The sequence below is a fragment of the Brachyistius frenatus genome, unplaced genomic scaffold (assembly GCF_029030835.1).
Source record: "Brachyistius frenatus isolate BFR_SWC_R1_liver_20210118 unplaced genomic scaffold, ASM2903083v1 Contig_3, whole genome shotgun sequence".
In the NCBI taxonomy this organism is placed as follows: domain Eukaryota; kingdom Metazoa; phylum Chordata; class Actinopteri; family Embiotocidae; genus Brachyistius; species Brachyistius frenatus.
The window spans coordinates 10,683,877-10,697,946 of NW_027210602.1; the positions used below are offsets into that span (position 1 = coordinate 10,683,877).

At 38.7% G+C, this 14,070-nt stretch overlaps 1 protein-coding gene across 5 annotated transcripts in view; it reads left to right on the top strand.

The window, feature by feature from the left end:
* The first annotated feature begins 501 nt into the window (after window positions 1-501).
* The window catches only part of tcf4 (transcription factor 4), a 248,444-nt gene continuing 234,875 nt past the window's right edge, over window positions 502-14,070 (top strand). For 3 of the 5 annotated variants that reach the window (XM_069706335.1, XM_069706344.1, XM_069706326.1), the window contains exons 1-3: window positions 985-1,148; window positions 1,468-1,506; window positions 6,139-6,211. In XM_069706335.1, the coding sequence (XP_069562436.1) occupies window positions 1,077-1,148; window positions 1,468-1,506; window positions 6,139-6,211 (184 nt within the window). In that variant the 5' untranslated portion in view covers window positions 985-1,076. Of the gene's footprint in view, window positions 1,149-1,467; window positions 1,507-6,138; window positions 6,212-14,070 lie in introns of all 5 variants that reach the window. The other 2 variants (XM_069706317.1, XM_069706353.1) reach the window with 2 other exon arrangements.

Consider the following 14,070-nt stretch of genomic DNA (forward strand, 5'->3'; position numbering starts at 1 on the left):
CAAATGACAGAAAGAAAATACAAAATATATAAGTATAAATGAATGAAAATATTTTAACACAGCTTTTACATTTTAAAATGATGAAAAAAAGTTGTATTTGTCTGGGTTCAAGCCTCATTACAAACTCCTGAGGACAAAACATCGCCTTTGCTTTCCTCGATTAGCCCAATTACTCCAATTCAAATCAAACCAGCCAATCACGGCTCCAACCAGTCAATCAGTCAAAACAACAAACCAATTTTTCTTTAAAATGTATTTATTTGCAATGTTGATTTTCTGCTCCGTGTTGTAGCAGCAGCGGCAGCTCGGTGCTCGGCGCGGTGGTGTTAGTCGAGAATGTAAGCTAGGTGGCCGCACGAACACATTTATCACACCGAGGCTGTGCCATACGCACATGGGATCCGTCCCGCGTACCCGGGGATCTTCAGCACCCACAGCCGAGCGGAGGGCACCCTCAGCCCTTTCAGGAAAAGCGCTCACCCTGCCTGGACTCCTCCGCTGACACAAGCACACACACACACACACACACACACACACACACACAAAACAACCACTATACATTTCGGGGGTGATATTTTCCCTTCCTGAGACACAGCGTGTTATTTATTTATATCGTGTGTGAGCCTGACAGTCAGCCGCGGCGGACAAACTGCGTCTTTGCGCGGGGAGGTCGGACTTGTTCGGCTGGAGGAAAACACACTAAAACACATGCGAAAAGACTCCCGTTCTGTCGCCCCCTTCTTTTATTTCCTGTTAGTTTTTTTTCTTGCGATTTATTTCCTGCTGCCAAACCAGGAACCCGGGACTGAGTCCCTTCTCCGAGGATGAAAGAAAACTAGATTTGTGATCGAGGCTTTGAGGTTGTTTTACTGGATTTATTTCGCTGTGGAGGAAAAGAGATCCGGGAGCGGAGCGGTGCGCAAAAAGCCGAGGTCTTCCTCCTCTCCTCTCTTCTCTTCTCTCCTCCACTCTCCCTCCCTCTATCTTTCCATCTATCAATCTGTCTACCTATCCTCTTCTATCTATCTGTCTCTCCGTTTTGTTTCCATGTTTTAGGTCCGTGCGATTTTGCTAAAATGCATCATCAACAGCGGATGGCAGCTTTGGGGACAGACAAGGAACTGAGTGACTTACTTGATTTCAGCGCGGTAAGGAAACCCACCTTCTTCTCATAGTTAATATGAATGTAATTATTAGTATCATGTCAAAACAAGCCGTAGAGGAAAATAAACGCGTCTTGTAGGCTTCATAGCGACCACTGTTTACATTTTTAATGTATGAGTTGCACGCCACATAACCTGCATATTTTAGCCTTCACTCAGTCTTTCAACTGTTTGCACAAAAGTTGTGTTTATATGGAGTAACTTGCAGAAAAGTCAGTGCATATTGTTGGTTTTGTGTTGTTTAATTTTTGCTTGTGTGTGCAGAGAATTGTGATGCTGCATTGGTAATTTTGTTGTCTTATAGATGCGAAACAGCGATTTGAAAATGTTCCCAACATCCATGGTAGTATATTTCATTTTAAGTCCTTTTTCCGTCATGTGTAGCCTGATTCTAATCATTTTTTGCCCATGATAGGATTTATAAAATGTTTCTTTTTGCCTGTGTGACTTTCTAGGCTGCTCCATGCACTCTGCACCGTGTTGTCCAGAGTATTTCAGATGCACAAAACGCTCGATGTTCAGTCATAAACCTGCATGACAGACAGCTAGACAGACAACCACACTTTAAACGTGCCTCCATCAGGCTGTTAACTGTCCAAACCTTTTCTTTTAAAGTTTGTGAGTATTCTTTTTTTTAAAAGAACACTCTGTGTTGTGAACTTGACGGACAGGAAATAGGGTCCCCGCTCTCGGCCCTGTTTTCTCTGCGTCTCTCCTCCTCAGGGAGCAACTTTGGTCTAAAGAGGAGGAGGGGAAAAAAATAGAAACACCCCGAAATGAAGAGAAAAAAAAACTAGCTTAGATCAATCCTATGATCAAATGTAGCAGAATGAACATAATAACATTATAAAATATCATTATTAAACGTGTGAGTGTAGTGATGCTGCATGAGATGCAAATACTTCATGAAAATCACAAATTTGACCTGCAGCACTATAAATTGCTATAAGAATGTTAATGCAATAAACCAATAAGGTCACAGCCAAGGCCTGTGTATGTAGTCTAAGTGACTATACAGGAGTATTATATGAAAAATGTAGTTATTACAGGAGGCATATTGAGCACATCACATCAGAAAATATATATTTTTACAAGAATGAGATGCAACAATGGGGGAGACAATCACTTTAAATTTACCTTTACGTTTATATGGGAAGGTTAATGCTCTGAGGCCTGCATGTACACTCCATGTTGGAGATGACAAAAATATTATAAGAATTACAAAAAAAAATCTAGAGATATTATAAGAACATTGTACAGTAATGCCCTATAAATACACTGTAGTGACTTTAAAAAAAAAAAAAATATTATTACAGGAAATTATGTAGGTTGAATATATGTATCAACTCACATATCTTAAACACAAAAATCCCTATTCAGGATGGTGACATTTATGTTTAATAAAGGCCTTGTAATATTTTTACTTTTACAGCAGAACTGTGCACCACAGATGAAAACATGCTCCTACAGCAGGATCATGACATGACAGACATACTCTATTGGCTGTATGGGTTGGTGTGTTTAAATACAGGGGGATCACTGTTAAAGTGACTATAGAAGTATTATAGTTAGTTGTCAAAGGTCCAATAAAATCACTATAAACTCTAAATATAGTGGCACACACAATCACTGCACAAAGGTTATAGTGACATTTATGCAAAAATGTGCAGAGTATTATAATACAGTTTGTAAATGAGTACCACAAACAAATGTTAATCCTAGTAAGAATATTATAGTTTACGATTGTAAGGGCCTTTTATCAGAAGAAAAAGATGAATAATGATCACTACATTGAGCATTTATAATCACAGAGACATTGAAATATTGCAATGATACAAATGCACAGTATACTTATGTATACATGCAATAAGCTTGTGTATAACATGAATAATGTAAAAGTCTCTTGATACTAAATATAGCTGAAAGAACAGCAACAGTAGAATTTGATTTTTAATTGTTAACAAAAGTACAAAAATATATTTTAGTGTAAAAAATAAACTCTTAATTCCTTGAGGGATATTGTATTAATGTTAGAGATATTTCCCATAGTGGATATTTTACAGGTTTTCTAAAATGTAATTTAGCCTTTCTTAAATTCTATAAAAAAAAAAGAAAAAGAAAATTCAAACAAAGGAGGGCAACATTAGTGTGTCTCCTCATTATAAACGCAGGGCGAACATTAATTTATGCGATCATCTGTCTTAAAGCGCCCACAAGCTGACATCAGCAGCTCAAAGGGGTTCGACCACGATATCGATAGACCTGCTGATAATCAGAATTAGATTTTTTATTTCCCAAACATTTGTTTTCCTCTTTTTTCGTCGCAGCTGGGAGGGAGATCGAATACACAAGCAAACTGCGTAGCTGACATACACACTTACAGGCCCACCAGGCTGAATTAAGAACAGTGACAGATTGGATGTTTGTTGCTTTTAGTCAGGGTTGAATTGACTGGTATTTCAGTCGATGTAAAAGACAAATCTTAAATTTTAGCATCTGAAAATGTGAAGCTCAGAGTGTGTTCACAATCACTTAGATTCCACCATCGGCCGCACAACCATGCAGGCCTGATGCTCATCCAGAGAGGTTATCTATCAGGGTCAGATGCCCCCCTTTGATAATGCAAACCTTTCGGTTGTAAAGCTTTACAGTAGCTCATACAGTAACAGCAGCAGTAATTAGCATTCAGCTTCAGTCTCTGTCTTATTGTGATCTTGATTTTCCTGTAGATGTGTAGAGCAGATGGTAACTAGTTCTGATGATGATCTCATATGTTTAAGTCAGATATGAAGTAGGTATGAAGTGTTTCATTCCAAAATTAACTGTCCAACATTTGGCAAAGTGACACTTCAGAATGAAAACATTTCTCACTAAGGTGTACAGGTGATTTAAGTGATCCTGCTTATTTTTCACAGATGTTGAATCTGAAATTTGATTTCTTTCTGCTTAAAAAAATTACCCTGCAATGTTTTGGAAAATGAACTCTTCATATCAGTGTTCAGCTCTGAGCTGAGAGTCTGTGTGATGGTTAGGGCTGGGTATCAAACATCAGTACTTCCCAGTGCAGATGGAAATGTGTCCATAGCATTAAGCACTGAAAGCATTCAAAATACCAAAAGATGGTGTGAAGAGATCTGATGACTTGATTTAAAATACAAACTCAAAACGGAAAATTTACTTTGACTTTAATATTACTTTCATGTGTTTCTACATATTTGACTATGAAAGACATGATATTCTTATCAAGCCCAAATATAATGAATTATTTTCATCTTTATTTTCCTGAAAAACTGCTGTGGTTGGCAGTAATAATTGTTGCTCTGTAACAGAAACTACTCACCAAGTCAAACTCGATCACTTTGATTTTGAATGTTATGTTGGTGTAATACAATACATCAATGACTTCCGTAGATTTACAATACTGGGTGTTATTCTGTTACTTTTTTTATAATGACTTGTTTAGGAGTAGAAACTAAAGGACTTGAAGCTGGTTTGGGACTGGACTTGGTACTTATTTACTTTATCTTCAATTGAGATGTTGACTTGGGCTTTACTTGTCTTGATCTGTGACTTGACTGTGGACTTAATTATCTTCCCATGTCTTAGGACTTGCTTGTTTTGGCGTGGGACTTGTCTGTTCATTTTAGTCTTGATGTGGGACTCGTTGGACTTGAATTGGGACTGGACTTTTTACTTTTTGGACCTATCTCGATAGTTGGGTTAGGGTTGTTGGTCTAGACTTGGAGACCTGACTTGGAGCTTGTTTGTCTTGATATAGGACTTGATTCTAGGCACTTTAGTCGTAATGTGGAACTTGTCATCCTTACATACAAATGGGCCTTGCCTGTCTTTACTTTGGGCCTTGATGTCACATAACCAGACATTTGTCCACTGTGTTGTGCTGCTGAAGAATAGTTTGTCTGAACCCATATTATCATTCTTATAGTTTGTATTTCTTTAAATTAATGACACTAAGCCCACGAAGCAGCAATAGTGACCTTGCAAAACAGTGCTAGGAAATTTCTTTTAGTGGAACTTTGCTCTTAAGACCCTTTCCATGGACATGACCAAATCCCCACAGAAGACCTAAAACAAGCAAGCAGGCCTGCCTCCTAGAATGATTTGCATTATCAAAACTTGTCACTTTCAGTGTGTAGGTTGCTGCTCGGAGGTTTTTGTTGGTGTCCTGTAGTGATGGGGATTTCCAAAACGGTAACACAGATAGCAGAACGGGAGGAGAATGCTTACTAAAATAGTTGGCCAATGGCAGGTTTATACCAGCACTCGAACTATGTGCGTTTTGACTATTGTTGACCTGTTTGATTTCTCTTGGGAGTTGACCTTGGACTTACCGATCATGACTTGGGACTTGCTTAGCACAATTTGAGACATACTTGTGACTTGCAAAACAGTGACATTTTCAAACCTTAGCTGAGCTCAAATCGGTGGTTAGATTCATAAATAAGCTTAAGAACCCATTAATGAAATATCACACACAAAGTTGTTGTACATCTGCTTGTATAAAGACAGCATTAACTGTTGACAGCTTTGGCTACTTTTGTAAAATGAAAAACAAACAATATTTTTCTCAAAGTCAAGTGTTTGGCACCCAACCTGAGGGATCTTATTGCTACTGAAAGACATTCAAAGAATACCCAGCCCTAGTCATGGTGGACAATTTTTCTTTGTAACAATCTACACAAAGTTTCCTTCCAAAACAAGAAATCTACTAATTGAAAAGCAGACAATGTGCTCTGAAGAGACCAAAATGAAGACCATTAAGTGTCACCATTACATTTATGACATTTCCATCTGGATTGTAATAAGAAGAACAACTGGCAGGAGCAAACGTTGCTTTGGCGTTTTGGAATGAAGCTTTTCATGTGTAGCAGCAGTGATGTTTCTGTAGAGATGTGTCTTGCTGTCTGCGTTGTCAGTGCTCTCAGAGGTAATGCGCAGTCTGTTTGTCTTGTAGATGTTTTCCCCTCCTGTTAGCAGTGGAAAGAACGGACCGACCTCCCAGGGGAGTGGACATTTCTCTGGCTCAAGTACGTCAGCCTTCTCCTTTTTTCTCCCTCTTCTTTTTCTCTTTTACTTCAGTCCTCTCTCAGCGCCCTTCTCTCCTTCCTTACACCTGCTTGCTGCTGCTTCGCTTGCTGTTTAAATTTTCTTGTATGGGTAGCCATATTATGTACATGCAGATGTGGTTTTTGGTTTTTATGCTGATATACTTTGTCGAGGACTTTATATTTTGAGGAGACATGATGGATTAAAAATATACTTTGCTTGTTTTTATTCTTTGACTACTTTGGTTGGGCTTGTTGTTGATCTGGTTGGTATTATCTGCATTAAACCTGCATTCATACATCATATTTTGTTGAAACAATCAGGTGGCTTTGTTTGATTATGGGACTTTGATTATGTGTTAGTCCATATTTCAATAATTGTCTGTCATGTTTGCATCAAAATGATCTTAGAAGGATAACGTTTCATAGAAGAAAAATACTAAGGAATTTCCCAAGACAAGTGAACAATTATTTTTTTTACCAAAAGTTACTAAAAATGCAGGAAGAAGTGCATTTGTTTGGGACTATTTTTAGTGGCGGAATATTACAATCTGTGTCCTTGATTTTGACCAAAGTTTTTGAAGATCAGCATGTTCAACTTTATTTTCTATCCCGCTGATGATGTGATTTTTATTTATTTATGGGCAACACATTTGTTTATCAGCTGCTGAAGTTCATTCCTGAAGTAGACTACCTTTTTTTTCTTTTTTTTTCTGCACACTTCTTTCCTGCCTGTGTGTGTGTGTGTGTGTGTGTGTGTGTGTGTGTGTGTGTGTGTGTGTGTGTGTGTGTGTGTGTGTGTGTGTGTGTGTGTGTGTGTGTGTGTGTGTGTGCGTGCGTGTGTGTGTGTTGTGTAGATTAGTTCACTGTGCTTTGGTACATAGTTATTGTTGGTTTTTCACAGGCACAGTGTGACTTTCTGAAATTTGTGGATATTGATGATGTTGATTGATGATGTCGTGTTTGACTATAACTGTGCTATCAGTTCAGTCTGACAAAGCGTCTGTCAGATATTCTTTCTGTAAAATTACTAATTCATTCATCAGTGATTTTTTTCATTCTTAGTTATTGAGTCTGTGTTTCATTCATTCAGTCAGTAAACATGGCACACACTCACAAAGTACATCAGTGAGGTGGTAATCGAGTCAGAGAATGAGTCAGTCAGTCTGTAGGTACGTAGAGTGCTTTCGATGAGATAGTTTCTTAATATAGCGATCATTCACTTCTGCCTCCATCCAGTCAGTTGGTGTTATTGTTAAAAAACCCTTAAACATCAAGAAGTTAGCAATTTAGCCAGTTATCCCAAAATACAGCACAGACAGACTTGGTTCTGCTACCAATTTGAGACTGATTCTCTTGTATCTTTTATAATGAAAGTCTGTCGTCCTCTGTATTTTATTGACTGATTGACTGTTGGATTGGTTGAATCGGTCACTTAGACCTCATATACCCATGATGCATCCAAGAAGCATTCAGGAAGGACTGAAATCCAGTTTTTCAAATCACCAGCAGCAGCCATTGAAGATGTATTGTAGCCAGATCCTTGCCTAACAGAGAGTCCATAGAGACAGTAAACCTTCTGGTGTCTTTGGCAGTTACCGACCAGCCTAGTGTGTGTTACCACCGCCCTCTGGACTGGTGTAGAGCTGAACCTGCTTTGCATGTAGCCTGGATAAAACAAGACTTGTTTTGTGATCTTGCAAACAAAGATGCATATACCGTATTTTTCGGACTATAAGGCGCACTTAAAATCCTAAAATTTTCTCAAAAATTGACAGTGTGCCTTATAATCCAGCGCGCCTTATGTATGGTTACTTGTTGTGCTTATTAATCGATTTTATGTGGTACAATGCGCTCAAAAATCTGTCGAAATGTGTAAGTACGACTTTGGTAAGCAACGAAGCCGCTCCGCTCAATGGATATTCGGAGCATTACGGTACGCTGTGTCGCGACCTGATCGGCTCCGTAACAGGAATGTAATGTCTGAACTAAAAGTGCATTCATGTAAGGCAGCCCGCGCCCGGAGTTTGATTTACCGGACTGTGTTGTTTTGCTTAATGCGCCTTATAATCCGGTGCGTTTTATGTGTGAACATAGACACGTTAATTCACAGTGCGCCTTATAATCCGGTGCGCCTTATAGTCTGAAAAATACGGTAGGTTAATAATAGTTGAGATAGCCTGTCAGTTGGAAATACATTAGTGTGGTATTGTATGTATGTGTGTACTTATATATTGGTTGAATATCTGGTCTTACAAATTGAATCACTGAATGAAAAAAAAATACTTCTTTACAGACAAAAAGAAAGTTTAGGCGGCTCAATGAATCCACTGCATGCTTATACTGCACATCGATAACCGCTCTGAGCATATCACTGAATTAAATTATTATTGCGCTTAAAATTGCTATTCCTGTTTTAATCATATGTGTTGAAGTTGTCCTATTATGAAACAGATCTCCACTTTATGCTGCTCCTCTCCTGCTTTTTCCGTCTCTTCGGTTGAATGCATCGTTATATTTGACCTCTTGGCTGTGATCTGCTGTGAGATCAGTTTGTATGTTGTGCTGCATTTTCTTCATGTATTTTCTGGCATTTTATTGCACTATATCTGTACTAAGTCCTTAGTTTATGTGAAACAAGCTCAACCTCTGTCCACCAGACCAGGAGTATACTTCCTTTTTAAAGTATTTTCTGGAAAGTCTTCACAGAAAACACCTTTTGTTGCTCTTGGTCATGTTATTTGCCTCTAAACAGCGTTTGGAAGCCATTTTGTCAGTTGGCTGGAAAACAGAGAGATGGCGAGGCATCGTCTTTGTTTACGGCTTCGTTGTGTGGTTGTTGTTGTTTGTGCTCTGTGGTTTCGGTGATGTTGTTTGCTCCCATGCCGTGCATACAAATGCGAGGGAGGACGACAAATGTTACGATTTTGAAAAAAAGAAAAAAGGCTCGGTTTTGTAGAATTTGTAGCGGTTGTTAGGCCTCACGTTTGCTGCCTCGATGTGTATCTTAAAATTGGGATTTTTTTTTTTTTTTTTTTTTTTTTTTCATTTGATACAGGAAGATACAGTGGTGTCACACACATTCCTGCACTCCCCTGCACAGATCACACTGTTTCCCGTGCACACACATCTAAACACCTTCATGTACAAGGTACACACAACACATACTCACACACACAGACACACACACACAGACACACACACACGCTCTACTCACCCCTGCTGTGGCTTTCTGCAGGCCTCGGCATTTTGATGAGCCTGGTGCTGTTTGTGAATGCAGCTAATTAGAACTCTATAGACCTACACAACCATGAGAGCAGTGGTTTCCAAAGGCTGTGACGAGGCCAGAGGCTGGGACATGCTGACATGGAACAGGGGTCCGTTTACTAGGTTGACAGTCATGGCTTTGATTTTCATATCTGAAATGTTTTAGATGTACACTAATGCATTTGATATTATATATTCATACTCGCTCTTGTCAAGCATTTTCTCCTCATTGTTTATGCTCGATAATGCTTTTACAGTTACAGTCGAGGTTATATATCGATTTTATGACAGCAGACTAGGAGAAGTATTTCGATGTTTTGTGAGGCTGCCTGAAGAGCTCCAACCTTCATGCAGTTCTTCTTGCAGCCAGTTTTTACCTGAAAAGATTTCCACCTTGCTGAATCTTTATTTTAAAAAAATGTTATGGGTAAAAAATGTTTTAGGAGCTTGTTTGGGATACCGTCCAAGCACTATGATGGGGAAATCTGGTCACTTATACCATTGAAATTCCACTATTCTCAATACCTAATCTGGTACACAGAAAAACAAAATATAAAAAATCTGGACACCTGTCTTTGAACTGCTTAAATAAGTTTAAATTGTCTCAAACACTTTTTTCTTTTTACAAGAGTACACAAAGTTCCAGCCAACATATTGTTGCACCTGCCAATTCCAATCTACATGTTGATGTTATTGTCCAATATCTCCAGTATCCATGGCATCAACACTATAGACAAGTGCTATAGACAAGCAGGTACCATCATGTTTTGCCATCGACTTGATACTGAAGTATCAGTTGTTGTGTCATTCACAACTTGATGGGGCCCTGTGTTTAGCAGGCTTTGCTGAACATGCAAAGAAAAACTTCACTGGAGAATTAGTGCCACCAACTGTTTCACCTTGATCTACCCAACCCCTAATATTCACACAACAGTCGTGTCTGGAAATGTACCTTTGTTTTCATTTGATTTTTGGAAATTTGCTGAAATAGATTTGGGGTTAATTTGGGTTGGAAAGAAAACCAAATGTCTCAGTTTACTACAACAATGTTGTGTTGTTGTTGTTTTTGTCCCAACCCAATGTTTAACATAATACCCATGTAATGACTTGGTAGAGATTGTTTTAATGTGGGTCTATTGGAAATGTGGGTTTTGGGTTTGCCTAGTTCTAAAACCGTTTTTTTATTTTTCGTTATTTTTCACTCATACTCTGTTAATGTCTTTTAAGAAACTTAATATATAAATAAAATGGCCAAAAAAACCTCCTTATCTCACTAAACAGAAACGGGATTACTTTTATTGTAACAGGGTGTGTCGCGGTTCTGGTTGGGCTCCTTTCGGTCAGTCAGATCTTGCAGCACTGCAGTAAACTAGACAGAGGCTAAAATTGGGCTAATATTGTCCCAAATAAAATGACTCCACATTCAATGTGTTCTAAATTAGTAAGCAACTTTCTAAGCTAAGCTAAGCCTACTCTAGACTACTCTCGTAGTCTACAATTGCAAAATTGTAGTGTGATGTTTTCATACACCTGCAAAGCAACTTGTTAAAAGGATGTTTTATGAGGAAAAGAAAATTCTACAAAACCATAAAATATGTTCTAATCCAATGAAAAAAAATGCTACATAAATAAAATAGAACTGGCAAAAATGTGATTTAAATCAGTGAACATCTGTACGAATGATATCTGAATATTTAGTTTGTAATTAATATATTTACTCATCAGTGTGAGCTTTCGGTACAGTTTTTGCTCATCCGTGCTATAGGCACATTTCAGCTGCTGCATTAATAAGCATTAAGAGATTTACATCTACCTTACATTTCATCTTATATATTTTAATACAGGTCTTTTGCCACCGAAATTTCAACACATATTTCTAAACAAAAACAATATAAGGGAATATTCCCCAGATGCTGTGGAAAATAGGTGGAGGGCTTTAGAGGACAAGATCAACCGCAAAATTTGGATGTAAGAGGGACAAGAGCCTGAATAAAAGCACAAAACACAGAAGTATGGGGTAAAAATAACGTCTCAGTCAGACAGAGGCACAGGACTAAAAATATGTTTTAGGATTTGGTTTGTCTGATGCTTTTGAGGATAAAAAGTGACATTTTTCCCAAACGTGTCTTCATGTAGAGATTGAATTCTGAAATGACAGCCTTCACACAATTTTGTGAATAAATTTCGGTTTTCAAGCCCTCTGCACGTAAGCCCTTGTATTTCAGGCCATAAATTCACCTTGCAACACAAAAGCGTCTAAACATAAATGCTGCACAGTCCCGGCTGACATGCTCAGCCCACGGTCATCACCAACCAGGAAGTGGATTAGGCGTTTTAATTATTGAGAGATTTCGCCGTTGTTGTTTATTTTGGGATCATCCCTGGAAAGATAATGCACACTTCAAACTCTGTGTGTGTTTCTAATCTCCTCCTGGATGAAGCCGTTCAGCGCGCGGCTTCACTGCCTGTCAAAACCACCGCTGCCACTCGTCTATTTCAGGTCTTGGCTGTTTTTGTGTTTTCCGCTATTTATTTATTTTTTTTATACAAAAAAAAAAAAATGCTGTTATAACCTCTCAGATCCGCTGTTTGTCGACCTGTCAATGCTGTTGGAAAGGGGACCAGTGTGTGTGTGTGTGTGTGTGTGTGTGTGTGTGTGTGTGTGTGAGATCGAGGGAGTGACAGAGCGAGAGAGAGAGAGAGAGAGAGAGAGAGAGAGAGAGAGAGAGAGAGAGAGAGTGTGTCAGCAGAATGAATGCTGAGCATGAAAATGTGTGAGATTTGAAGAGTTGATTTTTTTAACTCTGTGTGTGAACAAGCGAGTACTGTGGGGACAGGTGCGTGTGTGAGTGTTTGTGTGTGTAGTCGGGTGGGTGGGGAGAAAGTTTGGGGACAGGAGGGAAAATCATCATCCCCGTTGTCATAGAACTTAAAGGTGGCCCCAAGCCATGTAGGAAATGTTTCTTGAGAGAGGAGGAAGGAAGGGTGAAAGATACAAAGAAATGAGAAAGAAATGAAAGAATGAAAAAAGGAAGTGAAGAAAGAAAAAGTAGGAAGGAAAAAAGGAAATAAAATGCAACAATAGTTAAAAAGGAAGAAAGGTAGGAAAGAAATTAATGCAAAGGACTGCTGAAAAGTTGACAAAATAATAAAAGTTAAGAGGGAATAAAGGTACTGAAGAAGTAAAAAAAAAGAAAAAAAAGAGGAAGAAGCAAAAGATTGAAGGAAGAAAGGAATGAAAGGAGGAAAAGAGATGAAACCAGGAAGGAAAAAAGAGAGAAAGACAGTGAAAAAGAAGGAAGAAAGGTAAATTTAGAAGGAGTTGGAGGTTGGAGACGGGAAAGTTTACAGAAAAGAGTGAAGGATTGAAGAAAGGGAAGGTAAGGAGGAACTAAAACAAGAAGGTTTAAGAAAGGATGGACATGGTGAAACAATATTAAGAATGAATAAAGAGAAAAGGAACAAGGCTCCAAGGAAAGAAAGAGAGGGAAGGGAAAAGAGGTGAGAGATTGGGAAGAGGAGGTCAGAAGAAACTGAAGCAGGAAGAAAGGAGAGGTGAAGCAAAGCAAGAAAGGACAGTGGGAAAGGTAAGACAAAATAGGACAGGAGACGGAAGAAATAAAGGACCAAAGAAAGGAAAGAATGAAGCAAATAAAAAAAGTGAGAGAGGAATACAACTAAAAGAAGACAGAGGAACATCAGAAGATAGGAAGGTGGAAAAGGAAAGAAAGAAAGAAAGAAAGTTAAAAGAGCAAAAAGGAAATGAGAAAAAGATAATTAAGCATGGCAGAAAAAGTACTTCAAGAGGTAAAGGATACCCCTGGTGTTATTTATTCTAGAACAGCTGGGCACTGCAGTTTTCAGGGAGCAATCATGAATTTGTTGGAGACTATTTTCAGCTGCAGATCAATGCACATTTGCTGCTCCAGTAAGTATTTGTTTAAAAAAAAAAAAAAAGGGTTAAAAAACCCAAATGTGGCATTTTTGTTTACTTTTAGTAAGAAAGTGGATAATCTGACATCCTAGGGATTCTAAACATGATCCAAGTGAGACATTTGAGAAGTGAAATCCTTCTTTGGTCAATGTGCTCATAGCTGTTAAACCTAACTAACCTGCAACAAGGGGTTAAAAGTAGGTCCTGCTTAAACAAGCGAAGAACAGCCACTACACCGATGGGTTTTTTAAAACATTTCGGACATGTATTCAATTTAACTACACTTTTTAGTGGAATAAATTCATGGTTGCTATTTGTCTTTTTAGCAGATTTGAAAAGACGGTAACAAAAATATAGCAATACCGCCAGACAAACAGAAAAAACACAGCAGAACTGTCTCCTCTGCCAGCGAGCTTCACGCATTAGCAGAGAAATTTGGGCAAGGGCAGATACAGCCCCGATGGCATGCCTGATTTTTGTTCTCCTAATTGGCATAGCTTATTAAGTCACAGTTCACAGCAGAGCAAAAAAGGGGGTTGCTTTAATAATATCCCCTCTCCCATTTGATTTGATGCACTTGTTCCGAGACAGATAACGTGGTTCAGCGCGGCGAGTAACGCCCCCACCACCACCCTCTTGT